This window comes from Nothoprocta perdicaria, unplaced genomic scaffold (assembly GCF_003342845.1).
Source record: "Nothoprocta perdicaria isolate Ctin4 unplaced genomic scaffold, notPer1 scaffold_332, whole genome shotgun sequence".
In the NCBI taxonomy this organism is placed as follows: Eukaryota; Metazoa; Chordata; class Aves; order Tinamiformes; family Tinamidae; genus Nothoprocta; species Nothoprocta perdicaria.
The window spans coordinates 70,855-96,829 of record NW_020455569.1 but is presented as its reverse complement, the minus strand read 5'-3'; the positions used below and the strand labels follow the sequence as shown (position 1 = coordinate 96,829).

General features: G+C 56.4%; 1 protein-coding gene across 1 annotated transcript; it reads left to right on the top strand.

Moving 5' to 3' along the window:
• Positions 1 to 251: 251 nt before the first annotated feature.
• ARID3B (AT-rich interaction domain 3B) lies at positions 252 to 25,975 on the top strand. The gene is made up of 8 exons (XM_026043643.1): positions 252 to 692; positions 7,059 to 7,130; positions 8,471 to 8,543; positions 17,602 to 17,785; positions 18,783 to 19,042; positions 19,887 to 20,144; positions 22,032 to 22,127; positions 23,115 to 25,975. The coding sequence occupies exons 1-8, from the start codon at positions 252 to 254 to the stop codon at positions 23,267 to 23,269; spliced, it is 1,539 nt and encodes a 512-aa protein (XP_025899428.1). The 3' UTR covers positions 23,270 to 25,975.

Sequence of the window (25,975 nt, the reverse complement as noted above, 5' to 3'; positions counted from 1 at the left end):
AACGGCACCGGGGAGCCGGAACCGGGACTTGGGGGGGGGGCGGTACCGTGTGGGGGACGGTTGTGGGGCAGGAGCCCGAAGCCCGCGGCCCGGACCCCCGTCCCGGCCGCGCTGATAAGCTACGTTTATTTTATAGAACCGGAATCAAGGCTCCGTTCTCCGCTCAAATATTTGCCTGTCTTCCAGCTCGCGCCGAGCTGCCGCGGCCGGGGCTGGAGCCGCCGTCGCCCGCCGGCCATGCGAGCGGCGGGATGAAGCTGGAAGCCGTCGTGGAGCAGCTGCAGAAGCAGCAGCAGCAGCAGCCCATGGATTCCCGGGAGCGGCCGCCGGCGCGGCTCCTGTTCCCGCCGGCGCTCGCCGCCCCGGCCAAGGGCCCGCCCGGCATCGCGCGCCCCGTGGATCAGCGCGGCGTCAGCTCCGAGGAGGACGACGACGAGGACGACGACGAGGAGGAAGGCGCGGAGCTCGAGGACGGCGCTGACGGGACGGGGAAAGACGCCTGCGCCGCCCTGAAGTATTTCCACGCTCCCAAAGTCGCCCGGCACAACCAAAGAGTGGCTTCGACCTCCAGTGCTCTCCCGGCTCCGGGGCACCCGGGGAAAGAAGAGCAGGGGAAAGACGCTACTAAGCAGACGTATTCCGGGTCCCCCTCCGGGCGCCAGACCTGGAGACTGGACGAGCAGCTCAAGCAGGTCAGTGTCGGTTTTCCTTTCCCCAAAAAAGAAACGTGCGGGGTCCTGTTCCAAGCACCAGCCGCCCGCGAGCCCTTTGGAAGGGCACTTCCCCCGTGCATTCCTCCAGCTTCTGCTTTTATAAAACGAGATTTCATCAGAGCTCCGGCTGCTTTGATGCCGCGCGGTTCTAGCTAGTCCTAAAACAAGTGGAAAACCCCCCCTTCCAGCCCAAATCCGCAGCAGCCTTCGCAAAAAGGAGGAGGGCTCTGTTTCTGGCCCATGTCTCTGCCGTCTCRGAGCTGCTGAGCCGTTCCGAACGGGCCGGGCTGGGGCTGCATTTATTCTCAGCGCAGGCACTTGCCTTCTGATGCCTCTTTGGAGTTATCTCGCCCCCAACCACGACCTCTTGGTGTAAGATCCCTTGGAGCAGCGACCCGGGAGTGTGTTTGGGATTGGTGTCCTGGGCTCAGGCAGAGGAGATCCCTGCGAGCAGCAAGAGCCCCTTCGTATGGGGGGAACGGGAGCGAGGGAATGAACTTGCTGCGTGCCGTTTGCTTACGGTAGGAGATTAACACGTGGTTTGAATGAGGAATTAATCACCACTGGATAAGCGTCAGAGRGAGAAGAATTCCTCTCCTGCTTGTGTTTTGGCATACGTGGGTGTTGCCGTTAATATCACCCTTGTGTGCTGCTTTCTGGCAGAGCTCGGTGAGATTTTTCGGGGATACCTGACTGCCTTTGTGTGTGTGCTGAAACGGAGCCCGAGCACTGCGTGGGCTCAGCGAGCCCGTTCGAAACCACGTTGCCCTTCTCTGCAGAAAGTGGAGTTTGCTTTAGATTGAGGGGTTTCTGTTTGTTTGTTTTTTGAGCTGCTTGCCCACCCCGTCGCGAAGGCTGCGGCGGCTGGAGAAGCGCCGAGCGCCTCTGCGCTTGCCGCTCGAGATCGCTGGGGGTGAAAGCGGTTACTGGAACCGTGGGAGGGAAACAAGGCGGGTTTGCTGGTCAGGTGACRGTCACTGGAGAAACTGCTCCAGAATTCACTGGTTTAGAGAGACCAGCAGAAAAAACTTCCCCTTTCTGGTCTCAGTGCGGGACTCCGTTGCGAGGGGCTCCATTTCCAAAGCCTAAAGTGAGAAACCAAGACTTGTGTTGATTTCCCGCCGGTGCTGCGGCATGAGCAAGCGTGTCCATGTGCTCCATGCAGTCCTCGCCTCTCCTGTAAGCCCTGGGAAGCTGCCTGGATTCGGGGGCCTGATCCTAGAGCACTTGGGGAAGATCCGTGTCCGCAAAGGTGCCACGTCTGATCGTGGATGTGCAACGGCAAGCRTTACCAGGGAATTATTTTGTGCTCGGTGTAATGTGCGCTAATGCAGACCCGGTTGCTTTGGCTCACTCCTGTTGCCTTTCAGGGTGTCCCTCAGGTATTTGGGGAAACTTGGTGGGATTTGCGGACAGTTTCGTCTGCAAAGGCTTGGGGCACAATGGAAAATAACCTCCTCGTGCTGCCAAGCCTCTGTTTCCCTGCTGGTAGGCGGCCAGGACCCGCGAGGTTGGAAAGGAATTGGACACATGCATGCAAATCAAGTTCATATATGGGTTGTAAAGCAAAGAGGGCAGCTTCACAYGCTCTCCCTACATAAAATTCCGATTAAAAAGGCCGATAAAATCCTGCACGAGACGGACTTGTCCCAGCGCAGCCCGGCCTGGCGCGTGGCACAGTTGCTGCTCCGCGATGCTCCAGAGGCCGGATCGAGGTGCAGAACATTAACGATTGCGGCGCGCTGCCCTCGGGGCGGGCGGAGGTTGCAGAGCAGCCTGTTTGCCTTTGCCGCATTCCAGAGGGTCAACGTTTAACCGCGGAGCAGCAGCCCGCGGCGCGGGGCGAGGAGGAAGCAGGTGGAAAGGCAGAGGGGACCTGGGAGCTGGCGCGAGGGCCGGGAAAAGCGGYGTGAAAGCCACGTGTTTCCATGGGCTTCGTGGTGGCACCTGCCCACGTGCAAGCACCTGTTCTAATTTTTCTGCTTAAGAGCTCTGCTTTAAAGGTGCTGGGCTTTTTGTTTGCCTGTGCTGGGGCAAAAGCCTGGCTCAGACGGAGCCGTACGTGTGCTCYCCAGGAAATTTTCCAAACGCTTCCTGAATTTGTGACTTCTGTTGCAGCGTCTGCTGAGGCTCCAGGCTAATACAGTGCAGGTTTGTGCCGCTTCCAGCAAGATCCGGCCGCATCCGGAGCGTTTGTGGTAGGCAAGAAGAGGCGGCAAAGCCGCTCGGATGTCGTCTTCCCAGGGTGGATTTTTTTTCTTCTGGAAGTGATGTCCGTGGGGGAAAAAGCTCTCTCGAAAGCGTGAGGTTAAGATCGCCTGGGAGGCGGGCGGAAGGAGGCAGCAGCACGAGCGCCGTTTGCCGAGGCCGCAGCGCGTGCCTTCGTCCTCCCGTTCCGTGGAGGAACGCGAGAATCGGGGCGAGGTTTCCYGGCATCCGCTGGCGCTAAGTCCCGAGCTCGAGCTCGGCGAGGTGAGCGGCCCGGGGCGGGCGCCAGGCTCGGGATGCCTCGCGTTACGGCCTCGGAAAGCAGCAGCCGCTGCTGCAAATCCCRACCCCGACTTTTACAGAGGTCACGGTGTTTATTAAGGTGGGTCAGCTTAAAATAATTACTTGGCTTTTGCTCTAGGGTCTGGGGCTGAGTGGCTGAGATTCTGTAATCTCAAGTATGCGCCTCGAGTGTTGTGTGTACCGAGGGATTGCTCGGGAGATGCTCGTTAATCCAGAGAGGGCTGAGGATCCCGGGAACAAAAAAGCTCTTTCGTGCAGGGCGCTTCATTTGCTTCCTAGTTATTTGGGATATCCGTGGCCCAGTGCAATGGCTCGAGGTTTAATTCCAAATGCAGGTCGCTCACTCTTCATCTCCCCTTTCTGGTTTTGATATAATGACAGAATCGTTCGCACACACGGGTCTTAAATATTTGACTTTCCCCTTTTTTTCTTTTTTAATTAAAAGCCATTTTCAGTAAGAGTTTGAATTCTGAAATTTGCTGCTTCTCCCGAAATCCGTCGCTCGGGCTCGGTTGAAAGCAGCTCGCATCCCCGCGCCTTTCTGCTTCGCGCCGCAGCGGCTCGTTTGGGGCTCGCGGTGACCGGCAGCTCCGAAGGAGTCCCCGGGGCCGCGGAGGCGTCTTGGAAGCGAGGCCGCGTGCCTGGATGTCCGCAGAGCTTGCGGGTCTGCACGCGGAATCCGAGGCCTGTGCGTGTTTGTAGCGGCTGTGCCCCACGTGCAAATGCAGAAAGCCCCGATGCAGCAGCGGAGAATTGCCCCAGACCCCCATCCTGGGGCAGCTCGGGGGGATTCGTGTGGGACCCGTTACGTGGTACTGGTCGTGCTGCACCTGCAGCTCCGCAGAGCTGAGTCGCTGCTCATTTGTCGCCTGGCAAGACGAGTCTTATTTTAGGTTCCTTTCAGGTGCTAAATTTATCAGCGGGAGTAGTTGCAGCCTGTCGGCTTCCGTGCCAACGTGCCGAAATTCCAGCTACCGCCTGGAGGTGGGAAGAGCGCGGACGTGTTGGGTTCTCGCAGGTTCTCCCTGCGGTGCGAATCTGAGAGCTCCGCTCCCGCGGGGCGCGGAGAGCTCCGCTCCCGCGGGGCGCGGAGAGCTCCGCTCCCGTGGGGCGCGGAGAGCTCCGCTCCCGCGGAGCAGATCCTCTTTTATCGCTTCTGTCGGAGCCGAACCCGGCGAGGAGCTGTGAAGAGGGGCCGTTCCCGGGCTGTGCTGCGCTCGCTGAGGGATGCGTGGGTGGATCCTTGCTTGCCAAGGAGCTGTGTTAACGCTCTGCTCGGGAGGTTATGGGAACACGCGTACAAAAAAAGAAAACTTTGTGGGGAAAAAAAAAAAAAAAAAAAGGTAGTTCATCTGCTAATTGCAGCCCGTTCCCTTGCTTTTCTGCCCCCTGCCCTTCCTAAATAAATCATAGACTTTCAGAGCCCTGCTTTGAAGCGGTAGGTACTGAGCTCCCACTAAGAGCAGGGTTTATTCCGATTCCTGCTACGGTTTTTGCCCATTTTTGCCGTAATTGTAACGGAGCTCCTCGTGCTGGGGGAGGTCCCGCTCGGGGCAGCCGGCCCCATCCTAGCACCAGATTCTCGTACACCAGCCCTGCTCCTTCCTGCCGCGTTTTACAGCTTCAGCCCTTCCTGTCCCCTCCAGTGTTTGCCCTCGGGCAGTGCCGCGAAACCCACCAGGATTTAGCTGCATCCCCGAGGGAAACCTCTGAGGGGGTCGGATGTAGGTGGAAAACGTCCTCCGGACGTGACCTGACGATTCCCTGGTTTTAGGCTAATCCCTGCTAAGGTGTTTGCCCTGAAAAGAGCAAGCTGGAAGAGGCAGGATGGTGTTTGCTGGTCCCGTTTCCGCTTGCTCCGAAACGGTGCTTCTGACGGAAGGGTTAAACCCTAGCTCTTGAATTGCGGGATTGGAAACCAAAATTGCTCTGGACATCTGAGCTTTCYTCTAATAAGATATTCCAGGTGGTTAGGGAGTAATCCTAAAATAGCTGCAGATATAATTGCTTCCCAGGTCGGGCCGGCAGCCCCCGGGAGAGGCAAATCCCAGAGCGCTCCGATGGTCTCCGAGGTGCGTGGGGAGCAGCCGGGGAGGCTCCGGAGGCGGGCTGCAAACCCAGGGTCCTTTCCCAAATTCCCTGCCCTTTCGCTAGCACTYGGCACCGGAGCGGCCGGCTCCGGAGGCCTTTGAACCGGTGGCTCTTTCCGCAAGAAGCTGCAGCCAAACACGGGCCAGCGAGAGCGCCGGCAGCGGCTCTTTGTCCGACACCAGCAAATTCCCCGGACACAAAGCGGTGTCRGGAGAGGCCGGATTCCCCCTGCAGAACAACCTGCCTGTCTCGGCAGCGGGCGGTTTTCCCTCCTGTGCCCGTTGCCTGGCTTACACCAACGCCTCGGGAGGATGTATTGATTTCTCGGGCTCCCGCTGTGCGCACARGGAGGGCTTCTGGGGTTTTGCTTTCCCAACAGGAATGGGAGGAAGCTGGACGTGGAAGGAGCCTCTGAGCCCCCTTGGCCCGTCCTGTTGCGTGGTGCCYGCCGGGAATGTTGGACCTGTGCGCTCCGGGCACCTCGACGTGCCCCCGTGGGAAGCAGCTCGCGTCCTGCTCCGTATTCGTCACGCCAGCCTTTCCTCAGATTGGCTTCTGATTTTAGCCCTTCTTCAAAGGGAACAGGAAAAAGGACTTTTGAAGAGTCTTCAAGCCCGGGGATGGTTTTATTCCCTGAATTTTGGTCAAGTTCAAACCCACTGACAATAGAGAATTGTTGCCTTCTTTCAGCGCCCTTTTCTTCCCTGTCCCCGTCTAGCGGAATAATGTCCTTGGCGTGGCCCACGTGCCCGGCAAATGCGAGTGTTTTGCTTCTTGGACTACCCAGTTCAGCTTTTAATGCCAGGGGCAGTTCTGTCCCTTTAGTTTATAGCTGAGTACCACTGAAAATCGTGTCCCTTGAGCTTATCGAGTCGGGGAGGCAGAACTGGGGCCTGGCTTGTGTATTTAATTCCGACCAGTCACCTACTGTGTCTGATCCGGGCTAGCTGGCTGCAGCGAGGCTTTAGGAGCAGCTGGATGTTACCACAATTAGCCAAAAAATGGTATGTTTTAATCTCCGCCAGCAAAGGACACCCAGCCCGAACAAAACCGCTCCTGGCATCTCGTCCTCGAGCGGGCTGGGCATTGATCTGCTGGAGGAAACAGCTGACATAACAGAAGTGGCAATAATCCCCCATTAAATATCTTTCAGTTGATGGGACTCGCTGGATAATTGCCTTTCCAGCAGGAATTAGTGGCTCAAACTAAATCAGCAGGCATTAGGGCCGCTCGCTGCTGTGTTTTAAGGGGGGAGCTGTAGCTTTGGCCGGCCGCGACGGCAGCGATTCGTCTCTGTAATTCAATGTGCTTGTTGCAACCAGATGCCTCCGAGATTTCCCTTCTTGGACCTCCTCTCTAATTAAYGGGTATTTTTTGTGCCAAAATCTCTTGGAGCCTTCTCGGTTGCCCCGGGCCGGCCACCCTGCTGGTGCGAGCAGCACCGGGCACTGGGTTTGCCCCGCTCAGCTCCACGACCTTTGTGCTTTAAGGGTTGTCCCAGTCTGCTCTGTGGGGCTCCGGGGCTGCTCCCACTGCCTTCCAGCCCTGGCGATGCCCTGGGACAAGGACTCGGCAAGCGGAATTCCTTGCCCTGCCTCCTTCCACCCGGAAGAGCCAGGGCCCTTTTCCCGTTGGAGCTGCTTRTCAGCGCTGCCGATTGGACCCATCGCAGCGGCCGCGCGGGTGTCCCTGCTCCTGCAATTCCCTGCGGATCCTTCAGCTCTGTCTTCTTTTCCCCCCCAGAACGGCAGCGCGACCTGGAGCGAGGAAGGCGACGGGTGCCGAGGAAGAGAAATTTCACGCGACTTTGCCAAGGTCAGGCTGCCCGCCTGGGCGCTGGGGAAGGGCGGGAGGATGATTTCAGGGATATTCCTTCCCTCATCCGTGGCCCGGGTGGCTGCTGAGCCCTCCCGATTCCTGTGTAGCAAGCGGACGTGCGAGAGAGCTSCTCGGAAGGCACCTCGCAGCCCTCTGGCTATGGACCCGCAGAGCTGGGGTCTTTGGGTGCTTTGGATTCCTGGAATGTCGCTTGCGCTGAGGCTTCACAACCACTCTAATTATGACATTTAAAACTTGGGTCACCACTTTCCTTGGCTGGCAGAACAGGATTTCATTTCTTGAAAGTGGCAGCGAGGTGTCACGCCAGCCGGAGGAATTCGCTGTAAATGAAGCCGGCCCTTTCGGAAGGGGTGCAGCTAATTGCTCTGCAAACACCGCGCTGCATTTTCTTCGCCAGAGCTCAACGTGCAAGGAAACRCAGCGCTACCAAGGAAATGAACCCAATAAACCCCTCTTCTTTTGGACCAGATGAGCAGCTGCCCGTGTCCCTTGAGCGAAGCTGAAATGTGTTTATCCCAGTGCCCAGTATCTCCGTTTGTGGCCTCTTCAGTTGTGTTTTATTCCCTCCCAGACCTCCGTGGGAGCCCGGCTGGAGCCCTTTCAGCCAGCCACTTTACGGCTTCACAGGGCTCTTGATAGGTGAAAACAAGAGTTTTCTCTTTTAGAGCTGCTTGTAAGAGATGATACTGCCCCTTCTGAGACATCAGCAGGTAACTCTAGCAGGCAGTGTCTCTTCTGGGGAACAAACTTCCTAGGAAAATGTTGAAAATGCAGCTTTTTGGAAGCCTTTCCACAAAATGGAGCAAATTGGTTCCGAGGTGTTTTTTTTTTTTTTTTCGTATTTGTGTTGCTGCTTTCTGCCTTATTTTAGAGGACCCTTTCCCTGCAGGCATAAGTTGTGGCAGAAGAGCTCTGTCCTTTCATCTTCCCATTCAAAGGAGCTGAAGTTTTATCACTTACATGCCAATCCCTGAAGGAGGGAACCGTAGGGCTAGGAGGAGAAATCGAAGAGATGTTTATGCCTCTGAGTAGGGAGCACTGATCTGCCCCAAATCGCTTGCCAACCCTTTGCTTAACTTCATCTCGCTTTTCTGACCTTCTGCTCTTAATAGTTTCCCATAAAGAGGGTCCTCAGCTCTCGCTCCAGCCTTGCCCGCTCATGAGGTCCRAAGTCCATCTGTGTTTTGCCTCCTTGCGGGCTGCCTTCCTTCCCCCCAGCACAGACCCCGTATCGCTCTCGTTAAAATAAAGGAGCAGTATCAGCTTCTTCCACGTCTCCGTGTGCCTTGTACCTTCATTCTYGTTTTTTCCAACAGCTCTATGAACTGGATAGTGATCCCGAGCGGAAGGAGTTCCTGGATGATCTCTTCATCTTTATGCAGAAGAGAGGTGAGTGAATTTTTGTACGAGTTTGACGGGGAAAACTGGATCCCACCACGCTCTGAATTTTTCCTCCTGAGGTGGAAAGAATGAATCCAGCCCTTGAACGTGCAGGATGGGTGGGAGAGCCACGGTAAGACTCGAGGTAATTGCCCTGGGAGATGAGGAGCTCGGAAAGGGAGAACCCGCTTGCCTTTTCACTTAGTATTTCTTGCTGTTCGCTCCTAGCCCTGCACAAGTTGTGCCCGCACTGCACACCCCAGGCCTTTGTGCCACACGGCTGAGTGTCCGTGTGGGCGTTCCCGTCTGCCCTTGGGAATAAGCCATTCGGGGCGGGATCGCTCGTCCTCCCGTGCCCCCTGCGCGTGGGCTGCGTGGAAGGAGCCCGCAGCCCCACAGAGGCGCGTTCCTGGGGCTTCACAGAATGCCACCTTTGTGCTCGCTGTAATTTGGCATAACTGAATGCCGGAGCACGCGGTTCGGAGAAGTTCTCCCGTTCCTCCTTATGGTGTCAACAACTTGTATSATCTTCTCCGTGCAGTGATGATGATGATGCACGTGGGAAGCAGCTCAGCTGGAATACCACAAAAGCCTCTTTCTATTGCATGGATAACAAAGTTTAGTTCCCTCCTTGCAAAGTGTTCCTTTCTTTTCTTTTTTAAGGGAAAGACACGTGGTATCCTACAAAAGACAAATGCTCTGGGCTGCACTCAGCTCTGTTTTTGTGGCCTCATCTGTAATTGTGCAGTGCCGTAGAGCCCTGCACGGGCCGAGCTGCCCCAGTGTCTGTTGGTGGCACCTGCACTGGGCACATCTGGCACGTCCCGGGTAAAGGGACAGCGTTGAACCTGCTGCTCCAAAAGCCGCTCACCCAGAGTTCCCAGTATGGGAATTCCCAATGGCAGAAATCCATGTGAGAGTTTGGTAGGGCGGATCGTAGGGCATGTGTCTGCTTAGGGGGCTGGTCGTGTGCCTCTGAGCGCTTCTGCTGCAACTSTGGCCTTCAAAACAATAATGTGAGGGGTGTGATTGACTGACAGCAGTAGGAACCCCCAGGTGCCAGGGAGAAACCTGCTCGATGCCTCTGTTTCTTCTTCCCGTTACCTTTTAATTATTTATAATTGACACATTCCTGGTGCAGGGGCTGAGCTGGCTGCCAGCTGCTCGCTGCAAGAGTTCAGCTATTCATAGCTGGGCGTTTCCGAGCAGCTTTGTTTTCTTGGAGGCTTCTTTGGTTTCTACAGCACGGAGAGCAGAATGCGGGAGAGCCACCGCCTGTGGGACGCCACCGGGCACGCGGCATCGAGGCCTGCTTTGTTTTTTGGCACCTCTGAAAGAGAAAGGTGCAAGGACTTGGTGGAGCTGAGCTGCTTCAGGTTGGTGTGAAAACAGAGCAACGTGGATTGCACTGAGAGGCAACTCCAGCCTTCCGTCCGTGATGTGAGCTGTTATGTCTCAGCAGCCCAACCTTGGGGGCTCGCGGGTGGTTTTGCAGAGGCTGAGCTTGCGCAGCTCCCCCCCTGCCCTCCTCACCGCTCTCTGCGCCAGGGCTGCAGCTTCGCAGTGAGCAGGTGGACTTGCCGTTTTCCCTCTTCTCCCACTATTCCGATAAGTTACAAATACAGCAGGGTTACGAGATACTGCTTAGCTTAAACTTCTCCCTGCCCACCAGCGCTGGATGTGGCAGCAAGCGTCCTAAAGCAAGCAAGGCTGAACAGCTGCCTTGTTCTGCGAGAGTGCCCCAGAGATGCACAAAACGGGCGCCTCACTGCACCTGAGAGCAAAGCGGCCGGCTCCTTAGCTGGTACGTGTGAAGAGCTGGTTAATTTGCACCTCGTGTTTGAAGGGAATGGAAAGCAGCCCCTCTAGGAAGCGCTGCTGGGGTTGCTGTGGAGTGCAGACAAGTGCCAGCCCTTCCCCGGCGCTGGTGGAACGCGCGCTGACACTGCGGCCCAGCACTGAGCCTGAAAGGTGCACGAGAAATGGCAGATTTCACGGGAGCCGCCACGTAGCTGGAGGCTTGGAAAGGTCTGGCTGCTGGCACCGCTGCCGGGAATGCACCTGGAAACGTGAGCCCATGAAATGGGCTTAATGCGGATCAAACGTGGGGGTCTCATCTGCCTCCGAGCACAGCAGGTTGTCGCTGAATGGCCACAGCTGCAAGTGATAAAACGGCCCTTCCGCGGCAATAACGATGGAAGGGGGAGATGAGAGGGGGGACGGAGCTCTGCCTTTGTTGGGGGTTGTATCCCTGGCTGCGTCGATGGGAACGGCCCCGGCAGGACCGTGCTGGAAGGGGCGGCGGGCGCAGGAGCCTCCTCGGGGCAGCCCATGGGGGCTGCTCCCCGCTCTGCCCTCCCGCAGCCCTGCGTCCCCGTGAGGCTCCGGCCGTGCGGACGTGTCCCGGAGTCGCTCCCCGTCATTCCCGCGTCCGTAACGGAYTGGGAAGGACCGTTTTCAAGAGCATAAGCACGGCGAATGTTTGTAATGACTCAGGGTAATCTCACACCCCCCTCATACTCCTGACTCTCAGGAGTAATTTTGCCACAGAAGGGATGGGATGGATGTGTTTTCCAAATCTGTGCATCTTCACAGCAGGATTAGCCTTTTGTGCCTTTCTCTTTGGGCTTCAAAGCACCAACACGTTAAATATTTTGCAGGGAGGTTCTGAAGTCTCCTCTTAAACCAGAGCCCTCCTCCAGGACTCCTCTTTCCCGGCCTTTCTCACCCTCTGAATGTAACTGGAAGCTAAGTTTTACTTCCATCTGTCTGTCCTGTTTGATAACAAAGGGGCAGGTACAACGAGAGGAGCAAACTGGGGATGTGGCCCTGAAGGAGGTTCCGGGGAGCAGAGCGAGGCAGCTCCTGCCTCTGGATGGGGCTGGTGTTGGTGGCACCGCTTGTCTTGGCTGCAGCCGCCTGTCCTGGCTGGCGGGCCAGTTCCATCCTCTGCAAGGGTGGGCGACGGTTGTGCAAGGAATCCCTCCTGGGGCGAGCTGTGGGCCGGAAGAGATGCCGCAACGCGCCCGGTGCCGTAGGAAAGGCCCCTTCCAAGGGAAGCGCGCTGGTTCCCTTGGAGCCTTTGTGGAGGCCTCGTAAAACGTCTCCGATTGTGCAGCTCTCCCGAGTCTGGTCGCGGTTCCTGCGTGACCTTGCTTCTCCCGGGTGGCGTGACCGCTCTGTGGAGAGCGTTTTATGCGTGTATGCATAGAAGGGGCTTTGTAAGTCTGCCGTGTGGTTTTAATGTTTTCCTGCTGTTGTATGCTCTGTCCGCATGTGGAARTGCGGCGAATCCAGGGTATTGACAGAAGCAGTTACCGGTGGATTCTTTTATCTCTAGGCAAAGCGGCGCTTTGGGAGCGTTTGTCCAGGGAATTCTCTTCGCTCCCTCCCTGCTTCAATTTCACAGGTTTCTCCTTTTGATCCCCCCGGAGATATTTCTGACTCTGGATTGAGCAAGGTAGCCCTCTAAGTGAGACATCAATAGACATAAATTCTCAGCATCCTTTCTTTTCTCTACCTACGAGCAGACATGTCTCTAAATAGCAGAAGACGTTGGGCAGCGGAAAATTCTCCTCTGTGCATTGCASCAAACCCAGCTCCAGCATTTCCTGCGTGCAAGATTCCTCAGGAGGGGCCGGGTTTGCATGGTCCAAAATAACCTCTCTTCCAAATGCGACCTTTGGATCTGCACGTGGCTAAATCTCTGGCTTTTGTGCGCCGCTTAAGGAATTGGTGACATATTTGGGGATATGTTTCTGTATTTTTAGGAAGAGCGATTTTTTTTTTTCCCGTATGCTTTAAGGGGGAACTTGTGTTCTGGTTTCATCCCTACTATGTTGTCTTTGTAAACGCTTTGAGCGTTTCCAAGCAGGGGACAGAAGTGCGTGGAAACTGGAAAATGGAAAACTTTCAGTGCAGGTAATTCTCAGCCCAGTTAATTAMAATGCCCGGCTTTTAAGTAGTTGAAAAATGAGGTTACAGAGAGAATATTGCTTTAGCTCACCAGCAAAATCAGATTAGGAGCTCCAGTTGTGATTAAGGGGAAAACAACATTAGGAGTTTATTTGGTTCTGGGCTCCAGATTTGTTTAAAATTTAGCCAGCGTGAAAATATCTGAGCGCCTTGGATGTTTTGCTAGGAGCTGAACTGGCCCCGGAAAGGGGACAAAAATAATTGGGGTTTATGCAGCTCCCGTCACTTTGCGTGAATCTTTAGGTATCTTGGCGATCTGAGCCCAGCACCTGGGTCTTGCGATGGCCGGTTGAAGAGCTCCGAGGCCCTGGATCTCTTTCCTGCAGGATCAAGGCAGAGATTCCTTTCTCTTCCCGTCTCTGGAAGACTGGGATGTTACTTAAGCTGTGACACGTTTCTCGAGCATGTCGGAGACGGGGAGTTTGCTTCAACTCTTGCTCTTCCAAAGCTCTTCCTTACGCCAGTGCTTCCCCCGTGCTGCGGATGGTCGCAGGCTCCCAGCTGAACGTGCCGGCGTGTTTTCCAGGTGATGGATGGCGCGCTGCTCCCGAGGAGCAGGAACAGCGGCCAGCCGGGTGGAACTGCTCGCCCTGAAGGCCTCCGATCTGGGCTGGTTTTGTGCAGCCGGCGCGAGGCCCCTGCACCCTGCCCAGCTGGCCCTGCTTCCCTCCGCTGCCTCCTGCGTTTGTATCTCATCCTGGGGCAGGGAAGAGGAGCTTGGCTGTTCCGAGCAGAGGGCAGACGCTTGGAAATGCCACCAGCAGCTACGTGGCCGCCCAGCATCTGGCGAAGACGTCACAAGAGCGAGTATATTGGACCCAGCTGTGCCTGTAGCCACTGATAGTTGGAGGTTGTTGCAGGAGAGCCTATCTGCCCGGGATCTGGCACGGAGGGGCTCTCCGGGCGGGAAGGTTAATGCGGCCAGAGCCTCGGCGGTGCCACCGGTCCCCTCGGCAGCTGAAATCCGATAAGGGGCTGCTGTCGGGCTTGCTTGTCGAGGAGGGAAGCAGAAAGCGCCCGCGTTTCGCGGGGTGCAGATAAGAAGGGGGCCTCCTGTCATGAGGAGCGTGATTGATTGCGCTCGCTGCCGGCTCCTGCTTTGATAGGAGCCTCTCCCGGCGCGCAGGCCGCTCAGGTGGCGGCGTTCCCGTCGGGAGGCGCGGATGCCCGCTGTGGAAGTGCCGGCAAAGCAGGGGAGATTAGATCAGCCATGGCAAGGGCTGGGAGGAAGCGGGGAGAGGTCGTTTCCCTTCCGTCTGCCGCCACTTTTTATTGCGGCGTCCTTGGGGCCGGTTCCAAACAAGAYGGTAAACGCGAACGGGAGGACCTGAAAAGCCGAATTTGCATGAAGCCAGCCGGGATTTGCCCTCAGAGATGAGCATAGCAGAGCGGGAGCTGGGCTGGTTCAGGATCCAGGTGGCTTTCCTACGCTGCGGGTTGTCTGGTGAGCCGAGTATGGGCTCCAGTTCATGCCAAGCAGTTACTCCCTTCKTCTTCACCCAAAGAAATGTGAAGATCTCTTCAAGATTTAATTCAAAASTACCTCATATGTATATAAAATCCATATATCTTTAATCGCTGTGGGCTTTCCATGCTCTCCTGGGGAAGACCTGCTGCTTTGGACTGCCTAGGGTTGCCTTCTGCTCTCCTCGGGGCAGGTCTGCTGGAGATGGGGAGCAGCAAACGCAGCCGGGCGTTGCTAAAAGCCTCCCCCTGCAGCTGCTCTTCCAAGGTGCGGAGGCATTTGTTACAGCCCGAGTGCTGCTCTGCAAAACCAGCGCCGGGCTGCTGTGTGCCTCACCCAGGAACGGACCTTCCTGAACGGAAACGTGAGAGAAAACGAGAAGAAATGGAAGAGAAAAGGAAGAGAGAGCACAGCTTTGCAGGCGGGGGTAAACGCGCTGTGTGCGTCTCTGCAGGCAGCACGAGCCGTGACGCAAAACGACTGCAAAACCCTGCAAAATGCCTGCAGAGCCCTGCAGTAACGGTTCTGTTAAGAGCGGTTTTAGTGGCAGCTTTCTCCGTTTAATGTTGGTCTAGCCAGGAGTTGGGCTAAGATGGGATGAAGTGCAGGAAAAAACAACGCCCAAGGTCAGTGCGCGCCGGTCGGCGAGGGAGGACCTCAGCCCAGCACGTAGCCTGCGCCTCTTCTGAGTGCCCTTTCAGTGGCACAGAGGCACAACCAGCGCTTCAAAGATTATCCGGGTTTCACATCTTCCTCGGGCTCTCCTTGAGATGCTTTKGGAGGGTGAAAACATCAGCCTGTAGCTTCATCTTGCAGCAGGAGAGGCTTTTGGAAGGGGTGAAGGGCTTGGCAGCAGCGGCTGCTCCTTCCTCCTGAGGGACAGAGAMACTCAGAGCTGCCCATGGGCAGAACCTTCATCCCGGGAGCCCCARCTCCTCCCGCAGCCGCCTGTGCGTGCAGAAAACGGTGGGCAGCTCCTCCTGCTCCTCCTCCTCCTTCCGCAGGGTCCTAGTGGGGACCGACTGCTTGTCCCGTCGTCTGTCCCCGACCGCTCCAAGGAGGCCTCGTGGCGCTGGGGATCCGCTGAGGGGCAGAAAAACAGCCCCTTTGCCAAGAGAATGGAGCAGGCCCGGGCGCCTTCCTCGTGCTCTGTCCTTGGGCGCTGGGCCTGGGTCTGGGCCAGGCCCCGCTCTGGGCCTAGGCCGCACAGCGTGTTTTCCTGCGGGCCGGCGCGGGGCAGCCTGGGAAGTACAGTAAAATGGATTTGCCATCAAAAGGCAACAAGTCTGCYGCTGTGCCCCCGGCTGCTGACCTTTCCCTCTGGAATTCTCCCCTCTGACCCGCGGATCATTAATCCTGATGCTGCCAGATGACAGTCATCCATCACAGCCCCTGACAAGCCCCGCAGCCGCCCGGGGAAGGAGCCGCTCCGCTCCAGCATCCCGCATCCGCCGGTGCTCGTTTCACAGCCTCTCCTTCTCCCACTAAAGCCTTTATCGCTCTCCTCTTCCTCCGCCGCGGGCCAGTGTGGGATGGGGCCTTTCCCCACCACATGCCTCCGAGACAAGCTGAGTTCTGGGTCCCAAACTCCAAAGCCCCAGCCCCTCATCCTGCTTTGGGAATACTGCCCGGAGCGGCCTTCTCTTTGCAAAAACATGAAAGGAAAACGAGCTCCCTGGGTAAACGCTGCAATGGCAAAATWAATTCTGTCCTCGCTGCAAAACTTCGCAGCCTGCTTAAATTTTACAGGAGGCGGCGGGGGGAAGGAAAACCTCTAGCTTGCAGCTTAGTTTGCCGAGTTCCTAATTAAATTCCAGGGCGCTTCAGTCGGGAGGTCTTGTTTGAAAGCAAACGGCAGGAAGGGAAGGTGTCAAAAGGGAGGTAACCTGAGGCCCGGGGGTCAGCTCCGATTGCTGCTGCGCTCCCGCTCTGCGCCCGCTCCCTGGCCATGCGGATTAAGCCTCTCTTCCCCACTGCTGAGCAGGATATTTGTCTTTGTTGCAGGAGAAGTGCTGAAGTGCCGACGTTGGGTCCCTGCAGCGGTGGTTTTTTTGGGGGGAAAGAGGAGGCTGGAGGTCGGGGGAGCCACCCCAGCCTCCGTGCTGGCGTATCCGAGATAAATAACTGGGCTGCGTTTGCGGCGGGCTGGGTGGGACGGCAGCCCTGGGGCCCGGCTGATGAATGATGACTTGGGGCCCGTAACACGATCGCGCTCGAGCCTTGCTCCTCTGTGCTCTGAATCTGCTCTGACCACTCGCGCCGGGACAAAATGGAGGGCGGGGAAGAAGGGAACCCGGGGAGGATGAGGTTTATCCTCCGGGAAGGAGCGTGGGGGGTGACTGGGGACCGTCCTCATGCTCCCCGAGGACCTGCAGCACGCGACGTGCGGGGCTCTTCCCAACCACAGCTTGGAGATTGCTGCTTTAAATTGCTGCTTTACGGGCACCTCTGCGGGCGGGAAAGGGCAGTGGAAGAAGCTACGGACACGGAAAGCAGCGGAGCGAGCAGACCGAGCCCCGGAGGTTGCTGTGGGCTTTGCCTTATGGCCCACTGTTATTAACTTGGTGAAATTCGAGGCAGCCCTSTACGAGTTTACTTTTATTTATCCAGCATCTCATTAACCTGTGGGAATTAGTGCTACGGGCTAATGCGTAATAGGCCTCCCCCCACCAAAAAGAATAAAGTAAATTAGTTACACGGGTAACGAGAACATCTGCGGGGCTGAGCTCGGCTCCTTTTCACTAAACAGAATAAAACCCATTTATAAGGGCCATAAAGCGCTGTGCCGCGGGGCATTAACCGAATCACTCGCTGATGAGCGGTGGCAGAAGTGTCCCCTGTGGGCCGGGTATCCCGTAATTGTCCATTACAGCCGGGCTCCGTAGGCTTTCCCGTAAAGGCTGCTGCAGACCCTCGTCCTGGGCAGGATACCGGCCTCGCATGGGCTGCTCTTTGATCCCGCGCAGCATTTCCTACACCGAATAAAAGGGCTGCWACATCAGCACTTTCTTTCAGGGGCCTTCCTTGCCCACGTCTCTTAGTTTGGCCTTTTAAATGCTTTGTAAGAGTGGAATCCATAGCAAAAGGGTGTCCGTGCGCTTGCAACCATGGGCAGAGAGCAAATGCGTGTGGCGGGCAGAGATGCTGCCGAAGGGCATGTGCCCCTTTCTATTTTTTCATTCCAAGCCTAAACCTAGCAGAGGTTGGGGAGCGAGGGAGCAGCATCCCGATGGATGGCTGTTCAGCCCCTTGCTGAGGGCGAGTGAGGCAGATCTTTATCTGGGGTTGCCCCAGGAGCTCTTAGGAAATGATTCCTCTGTGCTGCTGCCTGGCCCCTAGGACTAAATAGTCCCCACTTCCCCTCTCTGTGTTTTAGAAGTTGCTCTTGGCTGCAGGTTATTATTCATCTGATAATTGCCTTGCCTACAGGAAAGGGGTTTTCACGGAGAGGACGTGCCATGGAGCTGCACTTCTCTGGCTCATTTACTTGCCCACGGAGAAGCCTCAAGTCAGGCCGCAAACAGAAATGCCTGAATTTCCTAAGATGGATCGTGCCGACCTGCTGGTTTTCTCGGCCTCGTTTTCTCTCTCTGACTCCATGCTCCCTTCCTTGCTGTTGCCCTGCAGGAACTCCCATCAATCGGATCCCCATCATGGCAAAGCAGATCCTGGACCTCTACATGCTCTACAAGCTGGTGACGGAGAAGGGCGGGCTGGTCGAAATCATCAACAAGAAGATCTGGCGGGAGATCACCAAAGGCCTTAATCTGCCCACCTCCATCACCAGTGCCGCCTTCACGCTTCGCACCCAGTAAGTCCAGAGGGTCAAACCGCACAGGTCCGGGCCCAAATGGGACAGCAGGAGGAGGATGGGGCAGGAAAATGGGAGAGATTAATCCCCACTCTGTGGCGAGAGAGGAGCTGCTGAATTGCTTCATTCAGCCCCCTCCCTGTATCACCTTGTGCTCTTCCTTCATACTCCTTCTCCCCTTGTTTTTCCCCAGCTCATTCCCTTTCCATCCCTTCCCTGCTTGCAGTCTTGGCGCTGATGTTCCCTCTTTTCCATCCCCTGCTTTTCTTGCCTGCTTAGAAGTTAAACTCCTCAGGGCAAGGAGTGTCCCCTGCTCCGTCTCCGTAGAGCACCTGGCACAACAGGGAGGAGGGAGAGGGGCCTCCTGATTTGTAGGTCTCAAGTATAAACTTGATCATTTAATGCCTGTTAGCACCGGGAAGCTGTGGCAATGTGTATTTAGCAGCTGGTCACTGCGAGCATTGCTGTTCTGACCTGCAGCCCCTCACTCTGATTAGAAAAGTACAATAAAAAGAAAGAAAAGGAGTAGAATAAGCCGAGGAGGGGAGGAATGCTGAGAGCAAACACGCGGCGAAGCTGAAGCTGCACTCACGGTGCTCAGCGAATGAAGCATGGAAAGCCGACCCCGGCTCTCCTGCAAAATGGRAGCTTTCAGGTTTCCGTGGCTTGCGTGGACCCTTGGGCAGTATCGTGGCTACAGATGGTGGTTTGCCCCCCATACCATTATGGGGGCGTGTGGCCTCTTTGACATTTTTAAAGCCTTTGGCAGCAACAGACCCTCCCCTGCCAAGCTCAGTGCCAGAATTCAGCAGCACTAGCAAGGTTTTATAACAGCCAGGTGCTTCTCAGCACAAATGAGATGAGACAGCTCCTAGATTTTCCTTCATTGCATGTATGTGTCATGGCCCGAGACCTTAATTCGTGTAGCTCTAGAGGGCTCCTGAGCTGTGAAGGACTCTCCGGCTGACCGGAGGCCCCTCGACTCCCTTCCTCCCAGGTATATGAAGTACCTGTACGCCTACGAGTGCGAGAAGAAGTCCCTGAGCTCCCCCGCGGAGCTGCAGGCCGCCATCGACGGCAACAGGCGCGAGGGCCGGCGGCCCAGCTACAGCTCCTCGCTGTTCAGCTACTCGCCCGGTGCCGCGGGGCCCCCTTCCCTGCTGTCCCCGCCGAAGATCCGCTTCCCGATGATGGGCGTCGCGCCGGGCAGCGGGAGCGGCAGCCCCCGGGCGTCCCCGGCAGCTGCGCTCCGGAAAGGTCAGTCCCCCGGGAGGCGCRCGGCGGGATTCGGGAGCTTTCCGTTCCGCTCCGGACCCGGAGCGGGGCCACTCACGTAGCTGAGGGGCTGCGCAATGTTCTGGCTGCCCCCCGACCCCTTCCTCTGAGAATCCCCTTTGAATCCCAAGCCGTGTTAAGGAATTTGTGGCTCGGGAGAAGAGGGAACAATAGCAGAGCAAACTGAGGTCCTGGATTAGCCAGGAATTGCTGTGGCTTTGGACCTGACTCTTCTGTTTTCACGAGGCCTCTGGCGAGGCTTTTAATCTGTCCTCATCCATCATCCCCTGTCTGGGAAACAGACCGTGCCTGCTGCTTGCAGGGATTCATGGATCTTTGTTACTTTCCTGGAAGGTGAGAAAGGCCTGGAGGGCTGCTGCATGAAGCTGTAAAAACAAGTGCTCCTTATTTGCAGAGTAGGGTGGAGTGCAGTGGGGGGTGATTTTGGAAYGGCATGGACTAAAATTCAAGAGAGTGAGGTGATGTTCTTCCAGGAGCAAAAACTTCCAGTAGGAACAGTGCAGCTTTTTGATGCCTTAGGAACGTGACCGATGAGAAAGGATTTTGTGGAGAAAATCGGCTGCCATCCAGTGGCTGCTGGTAGCGATCTCAGCCCCGCAGCGTGGGCAAAACCCAGCGCTGCTCTGGAGGCTGCGGCAAGATCCCAGCGCGGCAGAGCGGCTGCGGGAAGAGCGTGGGGCGGCTCTTGGGAGAGGGGYGTTTTGAAGGGCTGCCCTCCTGCGGCCGCGGAGCTGCGGAGCCGGCGCYCGGCGTGTGCCCTTCTCCGGCCGGGACCTGCCTGACCCCTTCCCTTTCCCCGCCGCAGGTGACGGTGTGCCCTTGACCGTGCCCATGCCAAACCGAATCGCCGTGCCAGTGACCTTGGCTAGCCAGCAGGCATCCGTGGCGGCCAGAACAGCCACCTTGGAGCAGCTGAGGGAGAGACTGGAGTCTGGGGAGCCTCCGGAGAAGAAGGTGTCGCGGATGACGGAGGAGGAGCAGCGGCTCGTCCAGCAGGCTCTGCAGCGCAACCTCTTCAGCGTGGCGCGGCAGATCCCCATGAAGATCAAAATCAACGGCAAGGGTAAGCTGTGCCGCAGCCTTTGGCAACTGCTGCCCGTGGGGAATGTCAGACCCCACGGCTGGATCCACCCACACAGGCTGGATCATCTCGCAGGGCACAGGGCCAGTCAGTTACTGCAGCGGGCCACARTAACTGCAGTGGGATCTATAGCAACCTTTCCCAAGTTTTTCCTTACTGCCAGCGTTTTCCTTATGTTCCTGTGGACCCGCAGCCCAGTCTGGGTCGGAAGCCATCTGTCCTTGTCCCGGGGGCTCTGCACCTAAGCCAGCAAATCCCAGCTGGCTGGCAGGCAGCACCCTCGGTATCTCGTGTGCGGGCTGAGCACGGTGACGTTACCGTGGCCCTCRAGCGGCTGCGTGTGCTCAGGGCTGGCGCTTGGCAGAGCCACCGCTCACAGAGGCTGCCGGCTTGGCTTCCTTTGCAACCACTGCCCTTGGGTCCCCCTTCGTTCAGGGAAAACACGGACGAAACTGTTCTGAGCCGCATCCCTGACACTCGTGGGGTTAATCTGGGAGCCCGTTTTAGCCTAGCCAAAGGCAGGCTGGTGATGGGCAGCTTTCCTCTGCTCCTGTCCACTCTCCTGATGCCATCGCTGAGCTGCAAGGGATTTTTACTGCCCTTTTCTGGTTAGCAAACTCAAAATAGCACAAATGTCCACTGAGGTTACAGCTTCTTCCGTGTGGGCTGCGCTGCAGAAGGCATCCAGTGGGAAAGAAGCCCAATTTCTAGGAATCCTTTGCCAAGTGGTAGGAGGAGGGTTGGGGTATCCACAGGGGCCCAGGGTCTCCCAGAGCTTCCAACAAATCGGGTGACTTCCTCCAGCCCGCGCTGGAAAGGCTGCACCGAGGCGCTTCGCTGCACGCAGATACCGCCAAGGGTCAGAGCAGGTTCCCCTTGAAGGCAGGAGCAGTTTGCTGCTGCCGGGTGTGACCAGGACTTCACGTTGCCTTTTCTGATGCTTAGGCACCCACCCCAGTTCAACATTTGCATTTGTTAAAAAAAAAAAAGCGAGTAAAGACGATGCAGGTTTTATGCTRATGTGCACTCCCTCTCGTTTTGTTTTGTTGCTCTGCTTATCTCTCCACCCTGAACTTCCTAAACAAAAACGCTAGGAGCTGTTCTTGTCTCTTTGGATGGTAACCTGCTGATAGGAATGGAATATCCTTGAAGACTGAGTCCTCYAAGGGATTCAACAATACTATTGCCACCTTGGTTAGGAGGCTGTGGGCAAGTCCATCCACCTYGTGTGTCTTAATTTCCCTAGCTGCAAACCAAAAATAATACTGCGCTTCTTTGTAAAGTCACTTTTGGAAAACACTTTGTGAGGTTATTTAAACTCGATAGCAGACTGGAAAGCAGCTGGAAACGTGCAAACTGTGAGCATGAATTYGTGCACGCAGGGAAGGAATCCGATCCGAAGGAATGCCTCCCCTATTCACACTTAACAAACTACTTAGAGTTTTTGGAAACATCCAGAAGAGTTTGACATTAAAACCTGTTAAAAACCAGTGCAAAGTGGCTCCCAGCTGAGCATTGGCACTGGCACAAATCCTGCCCGCCCCTTTCAGAAAACTGGCCTGTAATGGCTTAAAAAAGAGCCCCCAGCTTGAGGCCAGCCAGGAGGAACCGGTTTCCATGCCTGGGGGTCCTGCCTTGGGCTCCTTRGCTCTCAGGGTCGTCTCCCTCCCTCCAGTGGCCGCCGGAGCTGCTGCAGCCCAGGCTTGCCATGGTTGGCTTGGCCTTGGGCAGGGTAGGAAGTCCAGCTCCTTAGGGACCTCCTCAGYGAACAGGAGGCAAAGGACCCCATGTAAAACCTCGGAGCGCGTCTGGGTGGCGCGGGGAACAGCGCGGTCACGAGCTAACACCACATCTCTCCTTCCTCCAAAGAAGACAAAGCGGACTCGGCGGCGGCGCTGAACTTGTCCCCGACCGGCATCGGGAGCATTAACATGTCGGTGGAGATCAACGGCACAATTTACACTGGTGAGCAGGAAGCGCTGCCCGGGGTGGGTGGAGAGGTGCGCGTGGGATGCGCAGAGGGACGCAGAGAGGGTGGCCTGCTCCCTGGGCCCGTGCTTTGCCAAAACCCAGCGCAGAACTTGGCCTGCTTAGAAGGTCTAGCAGGAGGTGACTTCTCTCCTTTCGGGTCCCAGTCTGTCAGGACAGCGTCCTTTTCTTTCRGTGCTTGTTGTGGATAGTGTTTTTTCACTTATCTCCATTCTATTTTGCCTTCCTTGTGCAAGGAGATTTTTTTCTAATTTTATGCAGTTTTCTGCCCTGATCTCTCTATGCTGGAGCTGTCCTAATGGCACTGTTTTGCTGACAGTTCRTAAGCAGTGACAGAGAAGAGGAGAACTGATGGGAAATCCACCTTTTACGGGGAAGGGACTTCCATGCAAGCCTTGGCCAAAGCCTATGTGTGGGACAAAGATGCTCCTCAGCTCCAGAGGTGTTGAGCCGCCTGGGAGCTCTCAGCTCTCTGGAGCAGAAGGCTCCCCCTAAGGCAGAAGAAGCCAGAGCAGGGTCCCTGGGTGTCCCGTCTTGTTTCCTTGCCGATCCATCTCACAGAATCACACAGAATCCCAGAATGGTTGCGGATGGAAGGGACCCCTAGTGATCATCTAGCCCAACCCCCCTGCTCCAGCAGGGACACCCAGAGCACGGGGTAYCCAGTCACATCCAGGCGGGCTTGGAASATCTCCAGAGAAGGAGACACCACAGCCTCCCTGGGCAGCCTGTTCCAGGGCTCTGGCACCCTCATGGAGAAGAGGTTCTTCCTCACATGGAGAGGAAGCTCCATATGAGGAGCTCCACATGAGGAGCTTCGTCTCCTACTTACCTCGCAGAGGGTCTCGTGCTCTTAGGTCCCCACGATCTCCGCGGTGTCTCTAGGCTCCTCCTTGCCCTCTGCAATGTCCTCTCGGTCGTGTCCCGCCGTGACCACCTCCTCTCGCTGCCTGTGCCTTGCAGGAGTGCTCTTCGCGCAGAAGCCGGTCGTCCACCTCATCGCAGGCTCCGGCACCCAGAGCTCCTGCAGCAGCAGCAGCAGCTCCCACTGCTCCCCCAGCCCTACCTCATCCCGGGGCACGCCGAGCGCAGAGCCCTCCACCAGCTGGTCTCTCTGACGGGGCCCGGGTCGCTGTCTCACACTGGCCCCCGGCAGCCCTGCCCTGTGCTCGGGGCGGCGGGAGCCGGGGAGGAGTCGCACAGATTTACCTCATCTCAAGGAACCTGCTTTGCGGCTGGCCGACGGCGAGATGCTGCTGCTGCTGAAAGCTTTCCACGCCAGCGAGTGTCATCCTCATCGTCTGTCCGTACCAGCCCTTTTCGTTGTTCTCCCCTTTCTTCCTCCCTTTGAATTGTTGTTTTTCTTCCTCCACCTCCTCCCAGGGTTTGCTGTGTTCCTGCTGGGGGTGGGACATGGAGAAGGGGGCCCACCTGGCGTTTTTCAATCAGGGAATCGTCTCTAGGAGCTGCGCGTGGATGGATGGCTGAGACGTCACCAAGGCAGGCGGAAAAGAGCTGCAGTTGGGGCAGGGAGATGGGGTTCTCCTTGGACCGGGACCCACCTGCACTCTGCCCATAAAACACCTCAGTGTATTGACAATCCTAACGGCCATCAGGGCACCTTGTCCCCCTGTCCCTCGCTGCCTTTGGCTGCAGAAGGTCTTGCAGCTGCAGAGCAAGGCGCTTCCTCGCTGCCCTTCCTCGAGCTCCGTCATTGTCCGGGGTCCCGCGTGGCAGAGCTGGCTGCAGCACTGCTTGTGGAGCCACCTGGTGAACCTTTGTCCTCCTCATGGAGATCTCAGCCGCTCGGGCAGCACTTTCCCATCGCTGTATTTGACCTGTAGAGACGGAGAGACAGACGGACCCGTGAGCTGCTCCGTTCTGGCTGGCACTGGGCTGCTTCCTGCTCCTGCTTTCCRCAGGCCTCCAGCCCAGGTTTAAATGCCCTCGAGCTGGTCGCTCTCCCCACAGGAAATCCGTGCACTGTGGCGTTTATCTGACGGCTCCARCTTGTTTGTGCTTGGTTTAGATCTTCAGCCCCTTCACACAAAAGGGCCGTCCCTTAAGTGCGTCTAGGCTTCCTGCAGTGACTTCTGTCCCTTAGCGTGTACTGCAGTAGCCCCTGGACGCTCTCCATGTCCATGCCCTGAGAAAATAGGTGATATTTAAAATCCRCTTCAGAGGGGCTGTGCCATGTGTTATATATATATCATGGTTAGTATATAATGCTTCCTTCCGTTGCCCTCAAACAAGCAACAAGTCCCCTCCAGATTGCGTGGGGGCAACACGAAAGCAGCCCCCAGCCAAGTAAGGCCTCGGGGAGGGAAGCAGGAGAAAGGAAGTCGTTGCCATTTCCCTTCCAAGCTCCGCTTTAAAGCCAGCTCCCGCTCACGGGCCCTCTCTGCTCCTGCGGGGGACTGGGCTGGCCCTTGCCGTGCACGGCTCCCCCAGCCTGGAGAGCAGATCCGAGCCCCGTCCGTCCTGCCCTGGTGACGTCCTTCCCATCCTCCAGGCCCAAGTCAGGTTTTTTTGAGCAGATGAAATACCTCAGATATGTACTTGTTGTTGGGGGGGTGTTTGTTTGTTTGGGGGGGGATTGTTTTTTGTTTTGTTTTATTTTTTTTTAACCTCTTCAGGAAGTATCGGCATATCTTAATGCTTGGTTTTTTTATATGTGGTTTTGCTGATGTTGTGTTTATTTTTATTTTTGATTGTAGCACCAAAGACAGAAAGAAAAACAAAGCTGAGCCAAAGAGCAGTGGCTTCCCCATCCTTTAGGCTACGCAGGAGACAGGTCCTGTCGCAGGACATGGATGTGGTGCAGGAGGAAAGGTAGAGGTAGGAGAAAGGGGGCGAGACTGGCTGCTGAGTTAGAGGATCCCTCCTTTGTGGACAACAGGGAGTCTTCAGGGTCCATATTCTCATTGCAGAGCTTCATAATCCATGTCTTTAGCAGGAACACTACACGTTTGCCAGGCCTCTCACAGCAAAGCGGTTTGTGACTGCCGAAAGCCCGGCTTGGCCTCATGCCTTGGCACGGGACCGGCCTCCTCCGCTGTGCTCTGACTTGGTGCTCTTGCGGGGTCCCTAGATGCACAGATCCATTCCTCTGAGTGGCAGCTGCGTTTCTGCTCCCAGCCCGTGAAGATCTCTTGCTCTCTCCAACCAGACGTGAKGGAGCCAGCTCCTGGCTGGCTTTGGTGGGAGCAACAGCCACCCCCGTGCACGGCGGGAAGCAGAGCTGCTCTTTGGCTGCAGGGCATTGGCGTGGCGGGTGACACGGCCCTCCAAGGYTGTGGACGTTTCACCAAGACGTTTCACCGTCTCGGACTCGGAGATGATTTCCCAGGCTCTGGGGCTCATTCAGATCGTTTTGGTTTTGTTTCCTTTCCCCTTGGATTTCGTTTTGTTTTGGAGATAGGGGTGGGCGGGTTTAGGGGCTGTTTCCTAAGAGTGGGACTGGGGTCTTTTTGCTTTTCCTTACGCTTTCTTCTCTGGTCCTGGGGAGCAGAGGTTAGTAATGGGTGTTTTTGCTTATATATCACATGCTAACATTGTGTTTTCTTGCACAGAAAGGCACTCAAATCACTGAACTGCTAAACAGCTTTGACACTACTAGAGTATTAATGTTTATAAGCTTTACACAACTTAGACTGGAACTAGACAGGGACTAACAGATTGTTTTGTATCCGATTCAGGGAAAGAGTCAAGTCGCGATGCGTAACAGATACCTCAGTAAAATAAGCTGCAACAATAAACTGGTCCTTTGGCATGACACGGTGACAAGGACCAGCCATTCAGACTGTGAAGAGTAACCCTGTCCC